The 23,817-nt window shown below is 41.5% G+C and overlaps 1 protein-coding gene across 6 annotated transcripts; it reads right to left on the bottom strand.

Moving 5' to 3' along the window:
- Nucleotides 1-1,304: 1,304 nt before the first annotated feature.
- On the bottom strand, nucleotides 1,305-23,662 carry MKNK1 (MAPK interacting serine/threonine kinase 1). Of its 6 annotated transcripts, none has more exons than XM_054638105.2 (14): nucleotides 23,562-23,662; nucleotides 22,575-22,686; nucleotides 20,008-20,096; nucleotides 16,850-16,948; nucleotides 16,079-16,176; nucleotides 14,591-14,670; nucleotides 13,098-13,171; nucleotides 10,161-10,265; nucleotides 7,131-7,186; nucleotides 6,480-6,575; nucleotides 5,527-5,721; nucleotides 4,747-4,911; nucleotides 4,111-4,151; nucleotides 1,305-3,150 (listed from the first exon to the last, which is right to left on the bottom strand). In XM_054638105.2, the coding sequence occupies exons 4-14, from the start codon at nucleotides 16,944-16,946 to the stop codon at nucleotides 2,922-2,924; spliced, it is 1,236 nt and encodes a 411-aa protein (XP_054494080.1). In that variant the 5' UTR covers nucleotides 16,947-16,948; nucleotides 20,008-20,096; nucleotides 22,575-22,686; nucleotides 23,562-23,662; the 3' UTR covers nucleotides 1,305-2,921. The 6 variants fall into 6 exon arrangements, with proteins under 6 accessions (XP_054494080.1, XP_054494079.1, XP_077038595.1 ...); XM_054638104.2 differs by having other exon boundaries at nucleotides 4,111-4,154; XM_077182480.1 differs by having other exon boundaries at nucleotides 4,111-4,154; nucleotides 20,008-20,102.
- Nucleotides 23,663-23,817: the final 155 nt, after the last annotated feature.

Raw genomic sequence — 23,817 nt, forward strand, 5'->3', positions numbered from 1 at the left:
ACAGAACATCCTGTAGGATTGGCTCCTGAGGGGACTGCTTTGAGACTAGAGCTGCTTGGTTGCCATTTGTTTGAAATTATTTCCCTATAAATCATGCTGATGGCTCTCCCCCAGTTTGCTCCCCACCTCCCAGAAAAACCTTGGGGATGGAAAGCAAAATTTTCTTGTGGGTTGCCTAATCAATATTAAAGATCAGCTTAGCTGCTCTGATGTTCTCCTTGCTGGTCAGAATATCTTTTTGAATTCTTGAAGGTCACCTTGTGCCTTCCCAACCCAGTTTCCCCACAAGAAGACACTTTTCCATCATTTTTCAGAAGCTGGGGAGCCCACACTAGCAGCCTGGTGTAGTTTATCACATGCAAGTGAAAAAACATGGCACAGATTCAGCCCTTCCCAAAGGGAAGGCACAGGGATTCAGTGATGAAGCATTCAGGTTCCACAGGCTGCCAAACAAGAGATTCACAGGCAACACAAGCAGACCCAGCACTACCTCAAAAGCACAGATCAGAGTGATCTAGTGACCTTCCACGTAGAAGCAAGAACCTCTTCCTCACTGACATGAAAAGAGCATTGTGAAAACCTTCCAAATGAGGCCCTCTGGGGCTAACTCACCTGAAGAAAGCTGAACTCTCAGTGAAAGGTAAAGATCAGAGGGAAAGAGGCACCTGTTGGATCATCAGCTGCATCTGACTTCTCATTTCAGAGCAAAGAAAGATCCAAGACCTGCCCTACTGAAACATCACTCCTGTACCCCTGCCAAAAGGTCTCCTGTGCTCTCTGCTACCTTTCTTATCCAGGAGGAAAAGGGAAGGAGAAGAAGATCATTTTAAAGCACAGTTCAACTACAAGCATTTCCTTTAAAAGAAAGGCAAGTAAACATAAAGGGCCTGGCACCTGGTTTGGGACTCCTGCTCTGCTCAGATTGCACTCAGGGCATGAGCTGCACAGAGCACTGGGGAGTGCTGCATCCCACGCCTCCAGGAAAACAGCCTTCCCCATCCCAGAGCCACAGACCTCCAAAGAAACTAAAAAATGACTCTGCAAGAGGCACTCAGAACTAGACTACACATGAGAGCAGAACAGTTGGCTTAAGTTAACACCTCTTCCCTGCTTGGGGCACTTTTCTCAGTTCCCAAAAAGAAATCTGAGACCACAGACTGATAAATAAAATAAATCAATAGAAGAGGGAGGTATGCCTAGTCCTCAGAGACTTCAACTGTCTTGAATTCAGTGTCACACAAAGAAGCAATTCTCTTTACTGTGTCAAAAATAAAGAGAGGAAAAAACCACAAAAAACTGCCAAATGTGTTAAATACATAACTTAGGGCATTTTAATTTAAAAAAGCAAAATACATTTCATCATTCATCGGCTGTTATGACGTATAAAAACTTTTAAATAACCACTTTAATATTAGTCACAAAATACTGCATGTTTTATAAAAATAGCTATATGCACTGATATTACTGATAATGTAAAACCACTCTGAATAGGCCATGCAAAGACATTCAGCTTTGACCTTTCAACTTCCAAGTGCTTGTTGCATCTGCTACTTTATTCCTTCTCAGTCTGCTTGGGAGGGTTTTGTGCTGGCACTTGGGGCCTCCTCCTTTCCCCCTGCACACAAAGCCCTGGAAAAAGGTTTCAAAAAGGGCTGACAAGTTAAGGTGCATCATGGGCATCTCAGTGGCCCAATTTTCACAGCTTATGTTTCACAAAGTGCTCAACATCTGTGTCCTTCTCCACCGACCTCCCTTTGGTCACTTAAAATCTTCAGCTTTTCAGCCAAAACCCTTCCAAATTATTCTTGGCTCTGTTGCACCACAGTATTGAAACTGAAAGTAAAAATCTAGGCACCCAGCCTGAGATTACTACAGGAGGCAGAATTCTGTGGCTGCAGCACCATTTTTGTACAGCTGTACTCTGCTTGTGGCATTTCTGAATTATTCACACACCAAAATTCACTGATGTCTGTCTGTTCACATTAGGAAGTCCAGGTTGGACACACAAAAGGTCATGGGAGAAATACAATTTTACAGAAAGGAAGGTTTAGCTGAGGATAGCATTAATATAATAAAACCCACATTAGTATTAAAAAGCCTAACAGTAACTGTAAACTGTTACATAAACAGTCTGTTACACTGCAGATCTCAGATTTAAGAATGTAACTGCTTCAAAGGGATATGATGGACATCAAACTCCAGAAAATTAAAAAACAGATGGTATGGAGTACATCAGAGTTAAGGGCAAAGATGTGTCAGATAAAAACCCCACCCCTCCCAGTTTTCACTCCACATGCTGACACACAAATTATCAACGACATAAAAAAAGCTGCAGAGCTCTCTCCACCTCTAGAAACATGAGCACCTTTACAGTCCCATCTCGTTCCATATAAGCCCAATGAATGTACTGGAGACAGAGATCCACCCAGTCATCACCTTCATTCCTGAGTCTACAGAAAGAGAGGAGGGCACTGTTGGTTGAGAACAGCCCCTACTGCTGGCAGTGACAGCAGCACCCTCAACATGTGCCATCAAGGACAGCAGCCATCAGCAGGGACAGGCTTGATGCTCTCCCTGGCAAAGTGTGGGTTTTTCCTGATGTTTTCAAGTTTGCATTTTAAACTGTGCTCTTCTAAGAAGAAAATGAGGAAAACTTAGTGATTTATCACCTCAGATAATAATACAGCAGCAAACTCATCTTCTGTAGTTTGGAAAAAAAACCCAGTTGAATTATCTTAATGCACTACTAAATCTGACAGGCAAAAAACATTCCCATAAAAAGCTGTCCCCTTTAAGTTACAAGTCACATCGCAAGAGCAAGCTCCTAATCAAAGTGTCGGAAGCAGAGCAGCTTTTATCAGCGCTGAAAATCCAAATAAGAACACAGACTCATCCTGCCCCCGCCACAGCAGCACAGAGCTTTAGAAGGCTTTATGGGGAACTGGCTGGAAGTCGCTGGTTTTGGTGGCGTGTGCCAGGGCCCTGCGCCGGGCCAGGCGGGATTTGGAGGGAGGGGACAGCTTCATGGAGCACACGGCGTGGGCGGCGCTCTCCTGCTCCGCGCTCAGCTCGCTCTCGTGCTGGGACAGCTGCCGGTTCAGGGCGATGGCCTCGGCAGCAAACAGGGTCAGGTCCTTCGTGCTGCTGTTCCTGGACAGGGGAAGAAAAGAAGGAAGCAGCTTCAACACAGGCCCTTCACCCACTCGCCCTCACAGCACAGGATCTATTTCCAGGCGTGTTTATTTCTTCTACCAAATCATTGATACAGCAGGCAAAATGACCAGTTAATATTTGCATTTATCGTCACTCAGAGGACCAGCAATGCATGACAAAAATACTCTGGGATTTTGGAAACAGCCACAGTTCTACTCCTCCTTCTGCCAAGGACTTCTGATTATAAACCCAAGAAGCTAACTCAGATGTCATCCTTAATTTCTACCTAAGTTCTCAATTCATCCTAATTTCATCCTCAGTTCTTAAAGGATGGGCATATGAGGCCATTCTGTTGTCTTTCTCCAGAGAACTGCAGTCCCACTACAACTGCACCTGTGCCTTAGGGAAATGCTTCTTTATGGTGATTTCTGCACCTGAAATCACCAGCAGCAGACAGAGACAGAAACAGATGTGTGACTCAGGCTCTCTGGCATACAGACTCTCCCATCAAACCACCTGCAATGAGGCTTGCCCTGCTCACAGTAGGTGGATATTGTGAGTGCCACAACTACAAGGAAAGTCAGATCCAGGTCTGTGTTTATGGTGACTATTCACCCATCAGAAAGCAGTCTCTTTGGGTAACACACTCCTTTATGCCTTTTTCTGCCTCTCCTGGGCAGCAAGCTGACAAAACCATCATTATTTCCTGTCTAAGATGAACACTGCACTGCAGGAATTCCCTCTAATGCTTTTTCCACAAACAAACAAGATTTGATCATAAAGAAAATTCAGAGCTTTAATATTTCTGATGTTCTTAACCAAATTAGTGTGGCACATTTATGAAGCTCCATTCTCAGCCAGGGATGTTACCTCCTAATTTGTCAACTCCTCTCTCCTACCCATTCTTTCAGGAATGATTCTTGGCCAAGTTTACAGATGTTTAGAAATAAATCTTACCTTTGAAGAACTTGAGGGGTGGGCAATCCCCTTTCAGGAGCCTGCTAGAAGAAGCATTGAAGAGAAGTTATTTACATATTAGCAGCTGGGAACCAAGCTTTCCCAAGAGTGACAAAAAATAAGTGACTTCCCCAAATCTTTACAGATATTGCAAATAAACTAATTCACTGTGGGCAAAGCATATTTCATAATCTGTCTCCCCTCACAAGAAGATTTCACAGCTTGCAGGTATAAGACTAAAGCTTTGGAAGCTCTCCAGAGGGTCTATTCCTTCTTTCCTGAACAGGGAACTGAAACATAAGAGGACACTGCTGTTCTTTTATAACCATATTTACCAGCATTCTGCATTACTGTATTAGCACAATAATTTGTGTACTGCAGTACTTGCTATTCACAAGAAAGCCATTTAAAATGCACAAAGCAATAATTAAACAAAACAAAACAAACACTTAAGGGCTGACATATTCATCCAAATATTTACTATGCAGAAAAAAATAAAGCCACTGTGTATCATTTAATTAATCAAGATACAAGCACTGAAACACACAAGGACTCAAATAAAAGTTCAGAGACAGGGAACAGCTTATTTGTCACTCTGGAAGAAGAATAACTCTTTATATAAAGGGGGATACATACTCCTTGAACCCATGAATGCTGCAAAACTTGAGCAGCACTAAGTCGTTCTTTGGCATCACAAACCAGAAGCTTTGAGATGAGATCTTTGGCCTCAGAGGAAATATGTGACCAGTCCTTGTCAGGAAATTCATATTTGCCTTCCTGAATGCTCTCAAAAAGCTTGTTCTGGTAAAGGAAAAATTATTCAATTGAAATACACTGCAACCAGAAGGTTTCTCAGGTGAGACTTCCCACTCACTTTTATCCACCTAATGTGGAGGGCAGGAACTGAAACCATCCAGTGTCCTTATGCAGTCAATGGAGAGTGACAGGCAGCTCCAGAGAGTGGCTCAGTGCAGCCTAAGATGGACACAAAACACTGTCTGCTGAAAACCCTTCCCCCCCTCCCAAGAGGGCAGCTAAAATACTCCATTTTTAGAAAGTAAATTCAGGCCCTGCATGGCAACCCTCCCAGGGCTCAGCTTTTATCTGAGGAATTGCAGTGACTACCATAAACCAGATCAAGGACTACAGAACAAGGGAGGATTCCAGAGTGGGGAAGAGGGTGAGGAAAAGCTCTGAAATCTCACAACAGGAGGAAGGAGAGGCAGTTGCCCAACCTTACTTTAGAAACTGGTATCACTCAACTTCTCTACTGAAGAAGAGTAGTGACAGCTCATCCTCCCAGCCACCTGCCAGCATCAGGCAGAGCTCTCCACTGCTGACACTGCAGCAAGTTCTGCACCCAAAGCTCAGGGGAGAACTCTGCTCTCCCCACACACCCAGGACATGCACACTCACCTGGCAAACCCTGCAGACTTCTCCTCTGTCCCAGCCACAGTCTGTGCCACAGTTGCCCACAAAAGGGGGGTAACCACTGAGCATGATATACAGAATCACCCCCAGGCTCCACAGATCACACCTCTTGTCATAGAATGTGGCCTCCTCCATGAAGACTTCCACCACTTCAGGTGCCATGTATTCTGCAGAGCCACACTAAGAAACCAAATTCCATCAAGTTTACAAAGGGACAGTCACATCAAAACAAGACTCAGGTTTATCATTTTCCACTCTTTATACCAAGTGGCTTGGTGGAAAAGCAGAAATTAGGCATCAGAGAATACTGAAATTCTTTAGCAGCACCACAAGCTGTTCTACATGGCTGTGAACCTTTAATCCAAGGTCAAAACATTAATTTATATCTTTCAGTTTTTTAAGTCTTATCCATTAGTTATCAGACAAGTGTATCAGGGGAATAGATTTCTGTAAGACTTCTGCAACACTGTCAGATTTTTCTTTCACAGTAAATGGCAAAAGCACAGGACTGTACTTTTTCAAACAAATGTGTATTACAGAGCTACACACTGATTAGAGAGCTTGCATTCTCCTTAACTCATGGCTTGGCTACAGAACCAAAATATGGGGAAATGAACACAAAACTAAGGTTCAAAGTCTGTCCACAAGCACACAAAAATGGGCAGAAAAAGTTTCTCCATTTGACTGTATAAGAGATAAGCAGGACCAATGTGTCACATGCTGGCCAACTGGAGAATTAACACTGAGCTCCTGTGCTTTTGTGTATTTGTTCTGTAACTGGGAGAGCAAGACAGCATTTACCACACATACACTTGTTTGAAATGAACTGCCCAGCACTGGCTGTAGTGGCAGTAAGCCCTTTGGAAGGTCTCCTCTGGAAATAAGAAAACTGGTTTATAGTAGAACAAAGAAAGCACAAAGCCACACCAGTCTCTCACCGGCGTTGTTAATTCGGGAGTAGTTATGGGAGTACATGCACTGTTGAGCTTCACCCCACTGCCAAGATCAAAGTCACATATTTTTACTGGTGATATCTAAAAAATATAAGAGGTCAGGAAGACTGGGATTAATGCAAAATCTATGAATATGTACATATGTGAAGTAGAAAACCCCAGGACAGAACACAAATCCCTAGTGAGACCCACTCCCTTACAGCCACCTTCAGGCATTCACCTGCCCTGCCCCAGCTGCACCCACACCACCAGCACCCGATCCTGCTACATTATTCTTTTATTTGGTTAGGCAAGTGCCAGTACACATCAGGGCACTTTGAAAACTGGTCATTTAATGTGACCAGCTGGCCTCTAAATGCTGCTTGTCCATCTGGGTACTGGCTCAGAACAGATGAGGCACTAGGGTGTCACTGCTGTCCCTCTACAAGGCCAGTTGGCTTTTTATCTCTTAGCCAGATGTTCACATTTTCACAGCTCAAAGAAGAATTTAGTCTCTTTCAAGCTTCAGTTCTGTTAAATTTAGTTGAAGTTTCCTAATGGGTTCAAAACTTTTCAAGAAGAAAAATCCACAAGGACTGTTTTTGGGAACCAAGTTAAAAAAATTCAGTTTGGAGAGTTAAGAGACCAGAGTAGCACCTTTTCTGGAGATTCACACAGGATGTTTTCAGGCTTCAGGTCCCTGTGAGCAATACCTAAATAGAGTACAAATGTTCATTAGAAAGGATACTCTGCTGTTTTATTCCTCATAACTTCTCTTTTTTAGAAGGTGGCCTGGGAAATATTCTAGGTCTGAGTCTGTTACACACACCTGCCCCTCTTAGATATAATAATTTAACTGTAAAGTGCAACTGTTAAATGTCACTGTTGCATCCTGCTATACCTTTATCATCCTTAACTGGACAGGAGAGTCTGTCAAGCAAGTAAGAACCTAACATCAGAACATTTTGTTAGCCCAAATTAATTATGTTCCTTAAAACCAGCTTATTGAGATGACTGACCTGTAGGAAAGTTTAATGCTTTACACAGTTTAATGAAATTATTTTGGTGCCTTTTACAGTGAAGTTGTTCTTTCCAGGTGGATCAATTGGCTTGCTGAACTCCTACCAGCACAGACAGTACTTGAGGCACTCTCCTCTGAAAAAAATCCCCTGACTCCCAGATAAAAATATTCCTTTGAGCTACAGACTCATTGCTGAAGCAAATGAAAAATTAAAGTTTAAGTTAGAGATGCTGAAGAAAAGCTAAAGGAAAACAGCCAAAAGGCTTCTTCATTCGACTCCTATCAGAATAGGCAAACCTAACAGGGAAGCACAAAGTTATCTGTGTAATCCACATGCAAGGTGGTTCTCTGTCAAAGTTCTTCAAATGCCTAAAAACACAATTTCTGGAAGTTCTTAATTTAATATGATCAAACTCAAATGGAAGGTAGAAAATGAGAGGCAAAAAAAAAAATCAAATCAAATGAGCAACTTGGCTGTAATTTAACTGCAGTCTAGTCTTGATTTAGAAACTTACACTCCAAGAACACCTTATATTACTTCAGAGTACAGGAAGGAAAATTCCACCAAACTCTAGGCAAGGGAGCTTTTAGTGTCATTTCTTCAGCACACTCCACAAGATGTGGCTTAAAATATAACAGCAGAGCCCCAAGCTAAAGGAATCAGTGTTCATACTGACACAGTGCACATGGCATGGGCACAAATGATGGCACAATGAGCCCACTGAGGTGGCCTGAACTGACCTTTGCAACAAGGCTGACCAAAGTCCCAGCAGTTGGCTTGGCTCACAATGGGAAAGCCAACAGTGTCTTCTTGTATTATTGTGTGAATTCAAATGTCTGATTATGTAACATTTGATTTTGCAGTTGCACAGAGCACTGAGAAAACAACCGCCTTTAAACACCTCTCCAGTAGATTATTAGCAATAAAGCACACACATCCCAAATGGGTGTAAGGCAGGATTATCATCCAGCTGAGTTTTAAACTACTCCTGTCAAAAGAATTAGTTGTCCTCATTCAAATTTTTTTAAAAGCATTTAGCTATAGGACTTCACCATTAAGCTGTGCAATAAAACTGCTTTAATTTCCTGTTTACTTTAGTGTTCTGTACCCTACTTACTAATTATTTTAATGTCACACGGAAGAACCATAAAGAGAACAATAAAATGAAAAGGGGATGTAGCTGATTCTGCAAGCTATATCCCTGCTGTCCCAGCTCACAGCAAACAACAAGAAAGCAGACTGCTGCTCTACAGCTATTCTAATCAATCACCCTCCTCTTGTTTGGGAAAAGGGGAATTAAAACTAAAAGCTGAGAGAGAACTACAGAAAGGTATTAGCTCAGCTGATGTTAAACCTCTTGAGTGGGCTACCTGGACTTGCAGCTGTTAAAAAACCCACTACAGCCTTGCACATCAAAAAAGTTTTTTTCCACATATTCAGCCTAAGTTCCCTGCTTCTTATATGTCCCATATCTCAAAGTCAAAATCTTCTAAACACAGGTATTCAAGAAATACATTCTCTGAAGGTTTAATGTTGAATTATCACATAGACAGGCTATGAAGATTACAAAAACTCTTGATCCAAGCTAAGTTTGGTTTACATTCAAATTCACTTTTTGTAACAGTCACAACATGTGACAAGATCCACATTCATCAGGCTTACCCCTTTTACTCCAAGCATTGCTACAATTTTCTTTTTAATGGGTTCAACTTGTTGAGGTACCAGTGCTGTAATTCTAACTCAGCATATAAACGGTCCTGTGACTTGAAAGTATGGACTACAACTAAACATTTATTGATCCAGGGCCAGTACTAAGCAATTTAGGCAGCAAACCACATCTGCTGAGATCTACCAGGCTAATCAGAATGGCAAAAAGGAAAGAAAAAATGTATCAAAATAAATAACCCATAAACAGTCTCCAATTACATGCCATTCCATTCAGAGCTGGCCACTGTATTTGAAGCTGCAAGGCCAGATAATCACAACCTAGGAAAAACTTCAAAAGTATCCATCATATTCAGCCCAAAAATAAACTCTGGGATGACCATAATGCATAGAAATTTTTGAATTTAAACCAAAGTATTCCCAAGTCAAAAAAGCAGCAGAAAAACACTAACGCAAAAAAAAAATCTCTATAAACATAACTGCTTTAAATCTAAGCAAATTGCAAAGGAATTGAGGACATCTTCAAATAAAGACTATGCTTCACTTAGGTCTCCTCAATTTAACAGTGGGAGTCTAAATGTGGGGGGCCAAAAGCTTCTGCAAAGCAACAGGTCTTGTGACCAGCAGAAATTCTGAGTAATTACAAAAAAGTACCTCTGTTGAAAAGATGAGGAAATTAAAATTTTATTAGAACCCTTTTGAGTAACCCTTACATGGTGGCTTGTGTAAAGGAACAAATAGACTCAACCCTAATGTTAAGTGTCTCTGGGTGATGATTCAAGTGTTCTCCTTGGAAAGCCTGTACCATCTTAACACTCCTAATTACTGAAAATACTGAAATATAAAATATGAAAATAGCATCATAGAGGAAAACAGCTTAAGTCATCTGCCATTGCTGTAAATGGGAATACCAGCAAAAGCTGGCTACTTAGAGATAAATGTGCTTTATAACCCAAGTGTATAGTATTAACTAGTAAAGATGGAGGCAGCCCTCTCTCACCTTTGGTGTGAAGAAAGTCCAGAGCAGAGGCAATGTCTCTCACCACTTTGCTTGCTTCTCGTTCATTGAAGTGCTTCCTCTTTTGAATATGGGCCAGGATTGAACCTGTCAGGGTAACAGGTGAAAGGGAAAACCTCAGTATGAATGCTGAGCTAGCTCCAAGCACCATGAATCCATAATCTCATTTTCACACTTTATAGCAGCCTTTCACAGCAGGCAACTTCTGTGGAGCAAAGAGGGGAATGACTAAGAAGAAAAGGCACAACTGAGCAGCTTCACCACCTAAGTGTGCTAGAACATAGTTTTCAAACAGTGCACCTTCTAGTTTAAGCACAGCATGAGAGACAATCACTTTTTACTGCCCCAGGACATGACTGGCCTGTTTTCCACACACTGGGACAGTAGAGATTTGCCAATAGTACCAGTAAAACTTAAACATCGGCTAAGGAGATCCATAAACACTTCAGCCTACCCCAGGTCATGGATGGTCAAACTCAAATTCCCCTCATTTGCTATAATGTCACCACTGAAACCCTGCACTGAAAGTCAAGGATACATGTTTTGTGCCTCAACATCATCAAAGTAAAAGGAGATCTGACCTTTAAATACACATCAAATTCCCCACAGGCATCAAGACAAGGCTTCTGCACTGACTTAAGGTAAAATTTGCCCAGGGATATAAAATCTGACAAAAGACCTTTAAATTAAAACATACTGAAGGGCTGGAAGCTTGCAGGCAGAGCCTCACTGGTATCCCTTTAACAAAGAATAAAGGGAAGTTTGATTCCTCATTTTCATAAAGTGAATTCAATCATTCATCTCAAAAGATTAAAAATGTCTTTAAAAAAACCATGTAGTCCACAGAGATCCCAGCTCCCTAAGCAGCCTTACTATTGCCTTCTATTTTCTTATTCAGAGAGGTGTATCTGTAAAAGCAATCAGGCAAAGAAACTCAAGTAGTAAAAGCCATTTGTTATTAGCCCCAGTATACTCAATGTTTTCTATCTCAGGTGATTTCACTTTTATGCTCTAGTTCTAAATGTGGAAGGAAATCTCCTACTTGGTAATTCCTATTCTAATACCATCAATGCTACTGGCACTCTTCCACAGTGAGCATTCAGAGAGGGAAGAGAAAGGACATTCAAAAAGAAGAGAGGTATGCTCAGATATGCACAGCCAAGCAGTGTCAGCTGGGTGGAGGAAGGCCACTTTGAACCAGGTTATCAGATTTCAAACACAGACATTTTCCCTTGCTAAAACCAACACCACCTAGTTTGCTACAGATTTCTTGAGCGCACAAAGTTCAAAGGGGTTTCCTGGTGTAGTTGTTCTTTGCACCTTTAGAAAGCAGTGAAAGTTCTTCAATGTTTCCAGCCCTGTGGAAAAGACCCCACACTTTGTAGGAAACAATATTGAGCTACCTGAAGTGCTCATTTCACTCAGCAGGTTTATCTGAAATTACCCTTCTGAATAGAGCTGATGTTCAAACTCTCTCAGATAAGAATTATATCAATATCAATAAAAACACACTTTACTGACTTTACATTCAGCCCACGTAGAGAATTCTCATGAAGAAAGAATAGCAGGGCACTAGTTGTTCCTACCTCTCCAGTACTCAGGGAGAAAGCATCATACAGCACCTCTCAAAATGCATTTCAGAGGAGAAAAAAAAGAGAAAAAACTCTTAAATCATACAAGTTCAATCTAATCAGCTCAATTTTAACTCACTCAATTATAAAATGCTGTCAGACAAGGATACTAAAGGGACTCTGGACATTCACAGTGAACTGAAAACAGATAAAATAGGAGCAGAGCTCCTTCAGTTACCACAGCTACTGGAAGGCGAAGTTGAAAATGGAAAGCCCAAATTATGCTCCAACACTGTAAGAGCAGCCTCTGAGACTGGAGTTACTGAAGTAAGACTTGCATTGAAGATTAATGTTCTCATTCTTGCCAGCCTTGCCACTCACATCAGAATCTGCAGTGCATCAGATCTGACCCTAATTCTCATTCTTTGTCTTCAAACCACATACCTAACCCTTTAAATACTGATTTTTTTTTAAGAGAAAACTAGCATCAACCCTAGCTGAGCCTGTAAAATCAGTAGCTAAGAGGAGAGTATCATTAATATCCTCTCAGCAGCCATGCAGGTACACTGACAAGCAGAGACTTACAAAAAGGGGGTTAACTAATGGAAGAATGTGGAGATGAAAAAAAAGACAAATGCAGATTCATTCAAACAAGCCCTATTACAGCTAATTTGTCAGAGACATCTGTGCATTAAGAAAAAGTTTTATGGGAAAATACAATAAAAAGATGCAGAATTTTGAGAAAAGTTAAACAAAAGCTTTTACTCAAGAAATATACACATCCCTCTCTTTCAAAAATAGTTCTGCATCTATGCAGAAAGAATTTTTATTTCTTGCACATACAGTTTGCTCCTAGAAACCTTCTTGACCAGAGACAATAGATGATGTTCTCTGGGCAGCAGGATACTCCAGAAGCTCAGTTCTCCTTTGAAGGGCTGGCCACACTAACTCCTGGTTTTGCACAGCCATGCAATTAGCAGGTACTGTCATTATACTCCCTGCAGACAAATGTGGGAAAGCTGCAGCAAGCACTTCATGGGCTTTCTCATTCCCCAGGTGAGTGGGAAGTGCAGGAGCCCAGTGACCACTCAGGCTCACTTGATGGGCTCTCAAGCACCCACAAGCACAACTGGCTCTCCATAACAGCAACCCCAGGCACAGGCAAGATGATTTTCATAACAGAGTTCCAGGCAATTAAGTGAATCCTACATCAAAGGAAAATTCTGCCAGGGTACACAGACGCTGCACTAAATTCTCAAGCATTTTAAGTTCTTCAATTATTACTTTAAAACAGAGGCAAATAGGAGCCAAAATGATTCAATGAGCAAAGAGAGTTTCTGCACAGTACCTCCTCGAAGCTTCTCAAAGACCAGGTAGTATCTTGTGTCATCTTCAAAAAATTCTATTAACTCCAAAATGTTCCTTTAAAAAAAGAAACAAAATAGAGAATAAAAGAAACAAGCATGGAGTGCACACACAGCAATGAAGAGTTTCAGCCCAGAGTGGATAACTAGGAAGTGCCAGAAGTAACCAAAAATACAAGTTCCAGTTAATCAAGTTGCTTTGGTTGCCTGTGACATTAAAACCACATTTCCAACTCCCACTGAAATTTAAGCATGGGAAAGAGGCCAAACACCACACTCAGACAAGATTGTGAGAGCTCTGCTACTGCTCAATTGACAGGAAGATAACTGGTAGTAGGTTGTATTTAATAATTTAAAACACTGCATTTGTGCTGCAGGCAGAAATAAAGAAAAAATAATTAAACTGGCGTTCTTTCTCTCTGGAAATCACAAAGCAAAACACAGAGGGCTCAAAGGAGACAGGCATCTGTCAACAAGATATTAAATCCAGCTCCTTAGTTGCCATTTTTAGACCAACTCTTGTTTGGCTCATGTAAATTCTTTGCAGCACAAATACCCCAGGTTGCTTTGAGAATGTCAAATGTGTGAGTCAGAATTTTTTACATTTAATGGTACACTCAACCCCTGAAATTCTGCATGTGGTCATGTGAGTTTGAGTTCATCAGTTGTGCACTGGAAGACTATTTACTCTTAACCTCACAAAAGAGGAAACTTGTGGTCTGCTTCTCTACAGCACAACATAAGCCCATGAGTTTGGTAAACAAGTTGGTTTTGAAATTATTTCTGTATGTTATATTAGGCACTTGTTTGAAAAATTCAATATAAGCTGCACAATTGTAATATATACACCCCATCTGTTGTATATACATTCTAGATTAACAGAGACATCTAAAAGTAGCTCCAGAACTGCCTCAAACCCATCACAAAGTTCCCAGTGCCTGCACAGCTTTTCTTCCTCTTCAGTCATGAGTAGCAGCTTTGCAGTTGCCTCATCCTGTGGCTGCATGAAGTCAGCACACATCCAAATGAGAACTGTTAGCTTTTTGCTGATCTAAGAGTTCCAGTGCAAAAGCAGGAAGGCTGACACGAGGAGGAGGGCAAACCACACATCAGGGAAAGGAATGGTGAGGTTTCCTTTCCACAGCAGCTGGTATCATATCAGCTTTTGCTGATGGTGAAATCACAGGGGAGAGTGTCAAAATGTTAATTTCTCATCTGGACAAAAGCCATGCATCACTGAAGCACAATCAAGCTACATTGACCTGGCTCTAATTGAGTTGTGTAACTATTAATCTGTAAATAGTTCCCCTAAATTTCACAGGTAAAGAAGGGGAAATTCTTAATCTGAGTAAGTCAAGTCTAAATTTCAAAGTGGTTTTAAGGAGACTGCTGCAAAGCTTCTAAACTTGTCACATATAAAAATTTGAAAACAAATAATCAAAACACTCTAAATAAACAAAGACAAGACCATACTTACTTGTTACCCTGGCACTGATACAGAGTTTCTATCTCACGAAAAACCCGACTCCGACTATGCCCAGCATTTTTTTCAATGATCTGTGAAAAAGAGTTTTAAGAACTCATATTTGAAAAATTACTGCAGGAACTATGCATATAGCTCTGGAATTAGGTAACTGTTCCAAGGTTTGAATCTAGGGCATGCCCACTGGAGAACAACACTCCACCTTTGTTTGTTTGTTCAATTTCTCATCTGGCATTTGTTTACAGAGCAGTGTCAGCAGAGCTCTGGAAGGCATTCAGAGGACAAGAGAAATTAGGTCAGGAAGAGAAGAAAGGAACTAAATCCATACATTACACAGCCAGTGACCAGTTACCACAAGCTTTTTCTTGCATAATTTTATCTTTGCAATGTGCAGAACAGGATATCCTCTTGAGTTCTACCAAGAATAGATTTGAGTCACATCAGACACTGAACAATCAAAAAGAACAGATTTGTTATTAGAGGCATTTAAGCAACAAGTACCAAATTCACCATAAAATAAAAGTTCATAGTGTAAACTTTATAGAGACCCAGTAATAGAACCTAAAGAAAACATACATTCAATCTCAGAGCCATGAGAAGTCACCTTCCTTCACACCATCCTCAGGTTGAAAGAGGACAAGAGGCTGAGCCTGAATTATTGCTGCATAAACTGGAAGCTCATGATATCACCATCACCTGTATCCAGGACTGGTTTCTTATTTCTGCAGCCTGAGCTCTCTGGTGCAGAACAGGCAACCATCCATCAGTACTACACAGGCCTCTGCATCTGATCACATCAAATTCCTAATGCAGAGCTTTTTTTATTTCAACCTTTAAACTTCAACAATTTTACAAAGTACAGAAAAAATTCCAGCATCTATAGAACTACTTTTTCAAAGGGGCTTAAAATTTTGTGCCTATTTTTGAATAGAATCAAACATAAAAGTTCCCTATTGCTGTTATTTCTGTTTGTAATTAAATGGGGGACTCAGGATAACAACAAATTTGTCAATGAGCCCAGCTTTTCAGTGATATTACAGAACGAAGACTGGCCTCTATCAAAAATTAAAGACAGCTTTACATGAACCACTGGCAGCACCTGATGCTCTCTGAACAGCACCCAAAAGCTTGCACTGTTTGGGAGGCCATGCTGTATAGTGACTCAGCCTCTTCTTTCATAAGAAGACACAAAGGTAGACTACAACTAAAGCAGGGCATGAGAGGAAAGCTTGCCCTGAGATCCAATCACAGTGATTTACTGTTTGTGATTTCTACCTGCAGCTGATAAACCAGTTCACTCTGGAGGCACAACACTTCAGATGTCAGGTTTTCTCAACAGTTATAAAACAGGCTCATTTCAAGCATCAAAAATTTCCTAGAAGGAGTTGCTATTACCCACTCTATTGCAGGTTTTCCCTGAGATACTCAAAGGGAGAGGACACATCACAGACAGAAGTGATGCTGCTTTTACTCTCTACTTACTTTGACTGCATATTCTTTCCCAGTTTGGAGACTGACAGCACCCTGAACTTTAGCATATGCTCCCTCACCAAGCAGCTCAGCAGTCAGCTTGTACAAGTCTGCCAAAGAAATCCAGAAGAAAGGACACATCCATCAAAGTGAATTTTGAAAGTTATTTTAATGAATAACATCAAGACAAGCTCTATATCTGCTAAGCTTCCCTCAAATTTATGTAGCATTAAAGCAGACATGCCAGTCTTAACTATGCTTCCTTTTTCACCTCCCTCTTTCAAGTTCAAGAAAAATTAGAAGTAAACTTTATCACAGGATCATAATTGCTGAGATATAAACATTTGTAGTATGAACAAATATGTAATCTCTAGGATCTCAGCCACTATACCTGTCTTCATGTAAAACTCAAACTTTTTTTCAGGTGGAAGACAATTATTTGATCAGAAAATGCTGCCATACATAATCTGCTTGCAGAGATGGTGTTTTAAGTATAACAAACTTGAACATTTAAACCTGGAATTTGTTGCTGCTATCATTTTTATTTGAAATGTATCTTCCATTGCTACTTGCCCACTAAGAAGTTTTATACTGCTCAGTTTTCTCACTGAACTGTATTTTACTTACAAAATTTCACAGCATTTGTGCACACATCTATTCAACCAAAACCTTTTGACATCAGCACTGTTCCTACCAAAAAATGCACTGTCTAGCTAAGAAAACAGAAAAATATCAGAAGCAAAGCAGACTGTAACAGTTAAAAGCTTTTCAATTGTCACCAACCTTCAAACTTCCCAGGGACCTGATCTGTGGCTCTGGTTCTTTTCTTCTTTTTCCTTTTCCCACTGTCTGCTATGGGGACAGGCTGGCTGCTGACCATCTCTGTGTGGCAGAACATAGAGGTGACTTTAACAATCAATTACTTCAGGAGAAAATGCACATGCTCTTGTGTGTTTATGTTCTTATCTATCCAAAAGTTTCTCTGCTTTTCTTCATCATAGGCTGCCACCTCTTTTTCAAATATCAGAGGAAACCTAAAAAGGCAATTCAGTTAATAGTTTGGAGGTGTTGATAAATAAATGTAAAAACAGGAGGGAACAACAATGCATCTATTCTGAATCCTTATCTCACAGCACAGTAAGGCAATGCACAGAAATAACCCACAACAGAACATGTGCCCTGATACCAGACAGCACTTGCAGCCCTCACAAGGGCACTCCTCTGAGCTATTCTGCTGTTTTACAAAGAGATTTTTTTTTTACAAATCAGCTCAAGGAAATGAGCCTCCAAAACAGCAGGAACATGTGGGGAAGTTTCAAATCACTCAGTGAAACAAAGCAACCACAGGAGCTAAAGTATCACAAGAGCAATCTAGGTCAGTTGATGCTGCCAAAAGGCCATAAAGAAAACTATTTCTCATGGAACCATAATGCACCTTTCTAAACCACAGATCAGTGGGTAATTTATGCTCCAAAGCAAGAAGTGTTTATGGCATTTATATTTTTTTCCTACATTACTAGCTGCAGATTCTACAGGAGCTTAGTCAGAGGTAACAATTCACTGATGCAAGACAATATGGCAAAAAACCCACCTGCATATTGTTATTGAAGGCCTAAATAAAAACATGGCCATATTTGTACAGCTAACCTATCTCCAAAAAGTTAAATAATTCCACACTGAAGTTCTAGGCAGGAGCACTTCACACCAATCACATCCAGCTAAGTTTGCTTCAACAGTTTAAAATCTCAGCTGAAAATCTTCAAGGCAGTAGCAAAGTGCGCCTAAAACATTTTAAGCCATGAGGAATTCTAACTAAATTTACTTTTAGTCATCTTGTACTACAGAAAAAGCCAAATCAATATAAATAGTGAGAAATAATTATGAGAACACTAGTAATGAAAGAGCAAGTCCCAAAAACTGTTGTCAGTTCTCTTTTAACAGAGATTGTGATGAGCAGTTTTTCTGCCTTTCACTGTTTCTAAAGTACTCAAAACATGGGAGAAGCTCCAAGGCAGAAAACATTCCACAACAATCTACCAATACATTAAATACTTTTTCTTTGCTCCATTACATTTTTCTTGTTCTTATCTGTCAGTAATAGCTACTGTGAGTGTCACTTAGAACCCACATGTCTGAAAATTCAGGGTGAGCGTTATTATAAAAGTCCTTTCTCCTTAACAACTTAGTGAAACACTTCAACATATATCACTCAAAGCCTCAAAACAGTAAATCCTCATGTTCAAGTCTTAGGCAGAATGTGTTCAGAAATCATCATGATGGATGTTCTATGTGACTTCTTAAACACAGTAATACAAAGCAAGTTTTACCAGTTTCTGAAGAAACAGCTTCATTTTAACTCAAACTGAAACACATACAGTTTCAAATTTTAACATAAAAAGAAGGTGAGCCTTTGGCAGCAAATTCCAGTTCTCCTCTTTTTCAATCCAACCTGCATCAGGAGTTATTGAGAACTGGGACTAAAATGACACACCTGAAGCTGCTCAGAGATAGGGCTGCTCTGCTTGAAGGTGGTGCTTGATTTTCACAAGGTGTCAAACAGGCACCTTTAGTGACCTGACCTTCCACAAACTATAGCTAGGCAGATCCTATTCCATTTCAAATATCTCAGCTTCAGAGCTTGAAACTAAAAAATCTAGCTTTGGCTAAAACTCTAAAAATACTAGCTTTGAGTAAAATATTAGCTTTGACTAAAAATCAGCAAAAACTCCAGAATGTGAATCCTGTCTCTCAGCACAGCTGACATCTTCACAAACAGCTCCTGCACTCTACCACCTGGCTCTGATATTTACAGTCAGCTGTTTATTAACTCACTACATTATTTCAATTCCCTTTAGTCTGACTCTATTCCTAAATTACAGAGAATTGCTTCCCTGAAAACAGGAAGTTCAGTAGTTATGTATACAGAAACCAAATTGCTGAAAAGTTGACATTTTTTACCTATAGTCTTGACTAAATTTGGCATCACATTAAAACATGAAGTGTTAGTTGTATTAGATTCTTATTACTGCTCTGGTCTGCTATTTCATATCATTGTGAAGCTCACTCCTGTCAACAGAGCTCATCCTTTAAAGGTATCACAGCTTCTCTCCCATTACTCATTTGTTATAATGAGCCAGTACTTAAGTAACAGCTGGTCCTACAAGAAAATGCCTTTAGTCCAGCCAAACGCTTTAGAGATTTTTCAAGCTTTCAAAGAAATGGGTTTTTTTTTCCTGCAGCTGTACAACCAAAAGAATTTCTGGAGACGCCCAAGGCCAGTGTGCCTCAACCATCCAAGCAATGCTGAGGTGTTCTGCACACTGCAGGAGTGCTCCTGGTGACAGGCACACTGTGGGCTCTGAGGCAGCTCACCCTGCCAGACAGAGCTCGGGGACTGCATGGACTGCTCTGGAGGGAAATGGCCCATGGACACATCAGGTCCAAGGTGAGTGTCTTCAAATTCTGATCTGTCCTTCTACAGTCAGGTTAGGATTATTACTCACAGGCTAATGTTACCAGGAAACTCCACAGTGTAAGTAAAATGAGAGCTGCAGTTTTGTTGAAGCCCCTGAATTTTATTATCATCATAACTCAGCATTGAGGCAATATTTAATACACACACTATTCAGAGCCTGTGTGGGAAGGTAGTTACAGCCTTTCTCTTTTGCTGTAAACGAAACTTGCAAACAAAGCCAAGAGAAGAAGAAAGGGAACAATTACCACAAGTTTCACTTCATTCAGACCTTAAGTAATCTTTCATCTTGCTTCCTGACACTCCATATATGAACATGCCAAAATCCACTACTCAGACCTAACTCCCCTCTCATTCTAATCTGCTTCCCAAAGGAAGGAAGAGTATATTTGGAAAACAAGCACATGTGTGTAACAGGAAGCACTTGGGAACACAGAAGAGGTGCCTTTTTCTATTTAGAAGAAAATACCTTGTTTGTGTGTTTGAACTCAGTGGAAGAAAGCAGAGTCCAGGCACCACCACCTGCTCCAAAACAGGTCCTGCTTGAGCCAAGTTGTTCTGGAGCTGAAAAGAAAGATCATCACGTTACCACTCAGAAATCCTGAAAATGTTTTTCCATACATTTAGGTAGTGCCCAGAGCCTAAAGACATTGCAAGGACCTGTTGTGCTGGGCTTCACGTGAACATGCAGCAAAAGCACACCCCTACAATTTCACTGGAACAAAATGAAAACAGACTTCAGTCCAGTTTTCCTCCTAGCTCAGTGTCTCACATTGTTCCTGGACCCTTCCTCCTCCATCAATGCTGATTCCTACAGATGTGGCTCATAATGAAACTGGACACACTCAGCAGGTGCTGATTCTGCAAAAACCATCTAGTTGCAGGAAGCTCAGAACAACCCAAGCTGCCTTTATATAGCAGCTACATAGTGATTAATTGTGTTTGTAATGTTACACATCAAGAGATACAATTTGAAGAGGAAGAATGTGCAATGATGTATGACAGTTCTGTGTCAAATCAGATTATTTTATACTTGTTCTGTTTTAAGTACATTAATTTCAAATTGTAAGAAGTGAATACTCTTACTTGATTTTTGCACTAGTTTTCCACAATTCATTCTTAGCTGTCAGAGTTACCTTCTCATTCCACCTACAGCACAACTTTTAATTTCGTTTAGTCTGAGTTATCCATGAAGGGAGAGGAACTTAAAAACATTCCATCATCTTCTCAATAGTACACAAGAGCATTAAGATTTTCAAATGAACACCCAAAAGTTCACAGGAAACCCAAGCAATCCAATTTCATGAAAGAGCAAGTCTGACAAAAGTTATTGATCCAGTCTTATCACAGCATTACTGTAACAACCCACAGTGTCACAGCTGACACCACCTGCTTGAAACCCTTCATACTGGGGAAAAGGTTACAGCAACCTTTCTTTCTCTTTATGTCCCTGCTTCCCCCTGTCACACTTCCAGGAGATCAGTGTCACAGCACCTCCTGCTTGAGCAATTTGCAGAGTAACTCTTTGGTACTTTCAGCTAACACTTCCCTTGCAAACTAAGAGGGGTTCTCTGAGGTTCCCAGTCAAACCCTCCAGCCATGGGTGGATCTCACTTTTCAGGATAGCACATCAAGTTATTTCAGACAGATTCCTCCCATCCCATTTTCTCACTTCACCAGGATTACTGCTGGGGAAGCAGGGAGAACCTTGATGGAGAGGAGAGCACGCAGCTCTCCTTTCCCTCTCGTGTTGGGGGAACAGCTCATTTTGACACACATGCTGCAGACATGAGACTTGCTGAAATCAGCCTGTGTTTCCCCAGGCAGACGTGCATTTCTTTAAAAGCAGTAGTTATCACTCAGAATGGCAGCAAAAGAACTGTTATCATCCCCGCTGGAAAGACAAAGGCAAACAAGAGAAGTGTCCTGATCCAGCTAAGACATAACAAGTAAGGAGAACAACTTAGACTGAGCGTGGCTTAAAAACACTGTAATCTTTTTAATTTCTTGTTCAAGGACAACGTGTCTCCAAGGCAGCCACATGGATGGGAGGATATAATAGGGTGTATTTCACAGGGCTAATGAATAACTGTGAATGGTGAGCTCTGCTGGGAACAACATGGCACACACACTGGTTACTGCACTAAAGAACATCCTCTGTCCTTCCACAGCCAGCAGAACAGGCAAACAGAACATTTACTGCTACTAACCACTGGCAGGTAGCTCATATCTAAGACTTGCCATCACAGGGCAGTAAGAACTTAGCAGTAAAGTTATTTTAAACTCCATCACACACACATTCTAAATGAGAAAACTCCTAGCAATAGTGTGTTGACTCAACTACTTAAAGGCTCTCCAACCCCTAGAGCACTTTTAAATTAAGGAGATATCCAATGTAAGTAGGTTCTGAGGGCCCTTTACTAAACAGCAAGCTGTTTACTCTCTTCTACATCTGATGGCATGAACAACTCTCAGATTATCTCTGCATCACCAAGTAGTTCCTCTAATCCCCCTCAGCTCCCTTGTTAGTGTAAACCAAAGATAAAAACTTCTTATAAGACAACTTTTCTTTTCATACAGATACAAGATAAACATTTCCTGCTCTTGCTCCACACCCCACAAATGATCAATCAGATAATCACATTTGTCACTGGAAAAAAAAGCTACACAACATACAACTACATCAGCAAGCAGCTGTGTTTGGATAAGCTAATCTAACTTAATGTTTTTCTAAACCTTGAAGCAAGACTGTTTTTTCTTTATTTTCCCTTCTCTGTGCTTTCAACCCTAAAATTAAGTAATTAAACTCCACTGCATTGTCACATTTGATGTCACATAAGACTTGTACCAATGTCCTAACATTTGTTACCAGGAAGGTACTAGAAGGAGAGAGGACATTCCTCACAGCAGTAAATACTTTTTTTGAAAGCATTACAGAGCACTGGTACCATGAAATAATGTCATAGAAGCCTTTTGGTTGTAAAAGACCTTTAAAGAACCAAGAAAGTTTCAAATGCACAAGGCACCCCACTTTACCTGGAGGGCTGCCAATATAAAACACCTTTAGAACTGAAGTGAAAGAGGTTCAGCTCCACAGGAGTGTTTTGCCTTGCTTCCATCCAGCACCTGGGAGGCATGAAGAGGAGCTCTGTTTAGGTAAAAAAAAAAAAAAAAAAAAAAAAAAAAAAAAAAAAAAGGCAAAAAGGCAAACAGTAGTTCTTTGAAGTTATGAAGTTATCAGAACATACACCAATCTTCCCAAGCCCAACTGTGAGTCATAACACTGGATGATAGAGGGTTGTAGAAGAGGTCAGCTTGTAACCGGGAAAAAAAAAAAAAAAAAAAAGGGCAGTGGCTTATTCCCCAATAAATCTGACAATTCACAGACAAGTGCCAGTGGCGTCAGGGAATGGGCTGATTTTTGGCTATCCCAAGTCCTGCTGATGCCAGCAGCCGAGCTGTCCCGCTGCTTCTCTCGCCTCAGAAGGTCACCCTGCTCGAGCTAATGCCACAAAGTACACATTAGGCAGATTTTCAGTGCTCCTCGGGGCTCACAGCTGTCGTTTTATGCCAGAGGAAAAACACAAGAACGAAAAGATTTCTCGTGATCACACGTAGAAGTTGCTCCGTTCGCCTTTGCCTGTTTTCCCACTCCAGCAATGTCAACCGAAAGCAGCTGCAGTAGGAGAGTACACACTTACCACTCTTTATTGAAAAACGCACTAGGTATGAAACACAGCACTTTAAACCTTCGGGGAACAGATTCTCAGCTCCAGACACGAGGAAACTCCCGCATTCCTCGGGGAGAGCCCCCAGACCCAAAGCTGCCGGCCGGAGGGCTGAGGCACCTTCCAGCCGGGGGCTGCCGCCGCTCCCGCGCCCGAGCGCGCAGCCCGCCCGCACTCCGGACGAGCCGCAGGAGCTCCCGCGGGCTCGGACCGAGCCCCGGGGGCCTCCCCTCCCTGGCCTCCCCTCAGCTGGCCGGGCCGGGAAGCGCCGTGACCGCAGCCCCCCTGCCCTCACCTCCATGGCGGCCGCGGGTCCCTCCTCGGCGGGGCGGCACCACCCGCCCCCGCCCTGAGCCTGAGGAGCGGCGGGAGCGCGCCTGCGCGCGGCACCGCCCCCTCACGGGAGCGCGCCAGGCGGGGCCGCGGCTCCTCTGAGGGGACGGGACGGGGAGCACCAGCGGGGCAGATCAATGGGACGATGTCAATGGGGTACAGCCTGCTCCCCAGGCTGGGCTGGCTGCTCGCCGTCTTCTGCTTCCCCCATGAGCAAT

The sequence above is a fragment of the Agelaius phoeniceus genome, chromosome 8 (assembly GCF_051311805.1).
Source record: "Agelaius phoeniceus isolate bAgePho1 chromosome 8, bAgePho1.hap1, whole genome shotgun sequence".
NCBI classification, from domain to species: domain Eukaryota; kingdom Metazoa; phylum Chordata; class Aves; order Passeriformes; family Icteridae; genus Agelaius; species Agelaius phoeniceus.

What these genes read in the sequence shown, in the direction of transcription:
- MKNK1 (XM_054638103.2), bottom strand. Translation starts at nt 16,964, where the DNA reads ATGTTCTGCCACACAGAGATGGTCAGCAGCCAGCCTGTCCCCATAGCA. An exon ending in TATCAGTGCCAGGGTAACAA is followed by an intron (nt 13,172 to 14,590) that starts GTAAGTATGGTC and finishes CTTTTTTTAAAG; the next exon opens with GAACATTTTGGAGTTAATAG. An exon ending in AGCATTCATGGGTTCAAGGA is followed by an intron (nt 4,155 to 4,746) that starts GTATGTATCCCC and finishes TGCTTCTTCTAG; the next exon opens with CAGGCTCCTGAAAGGGGATT.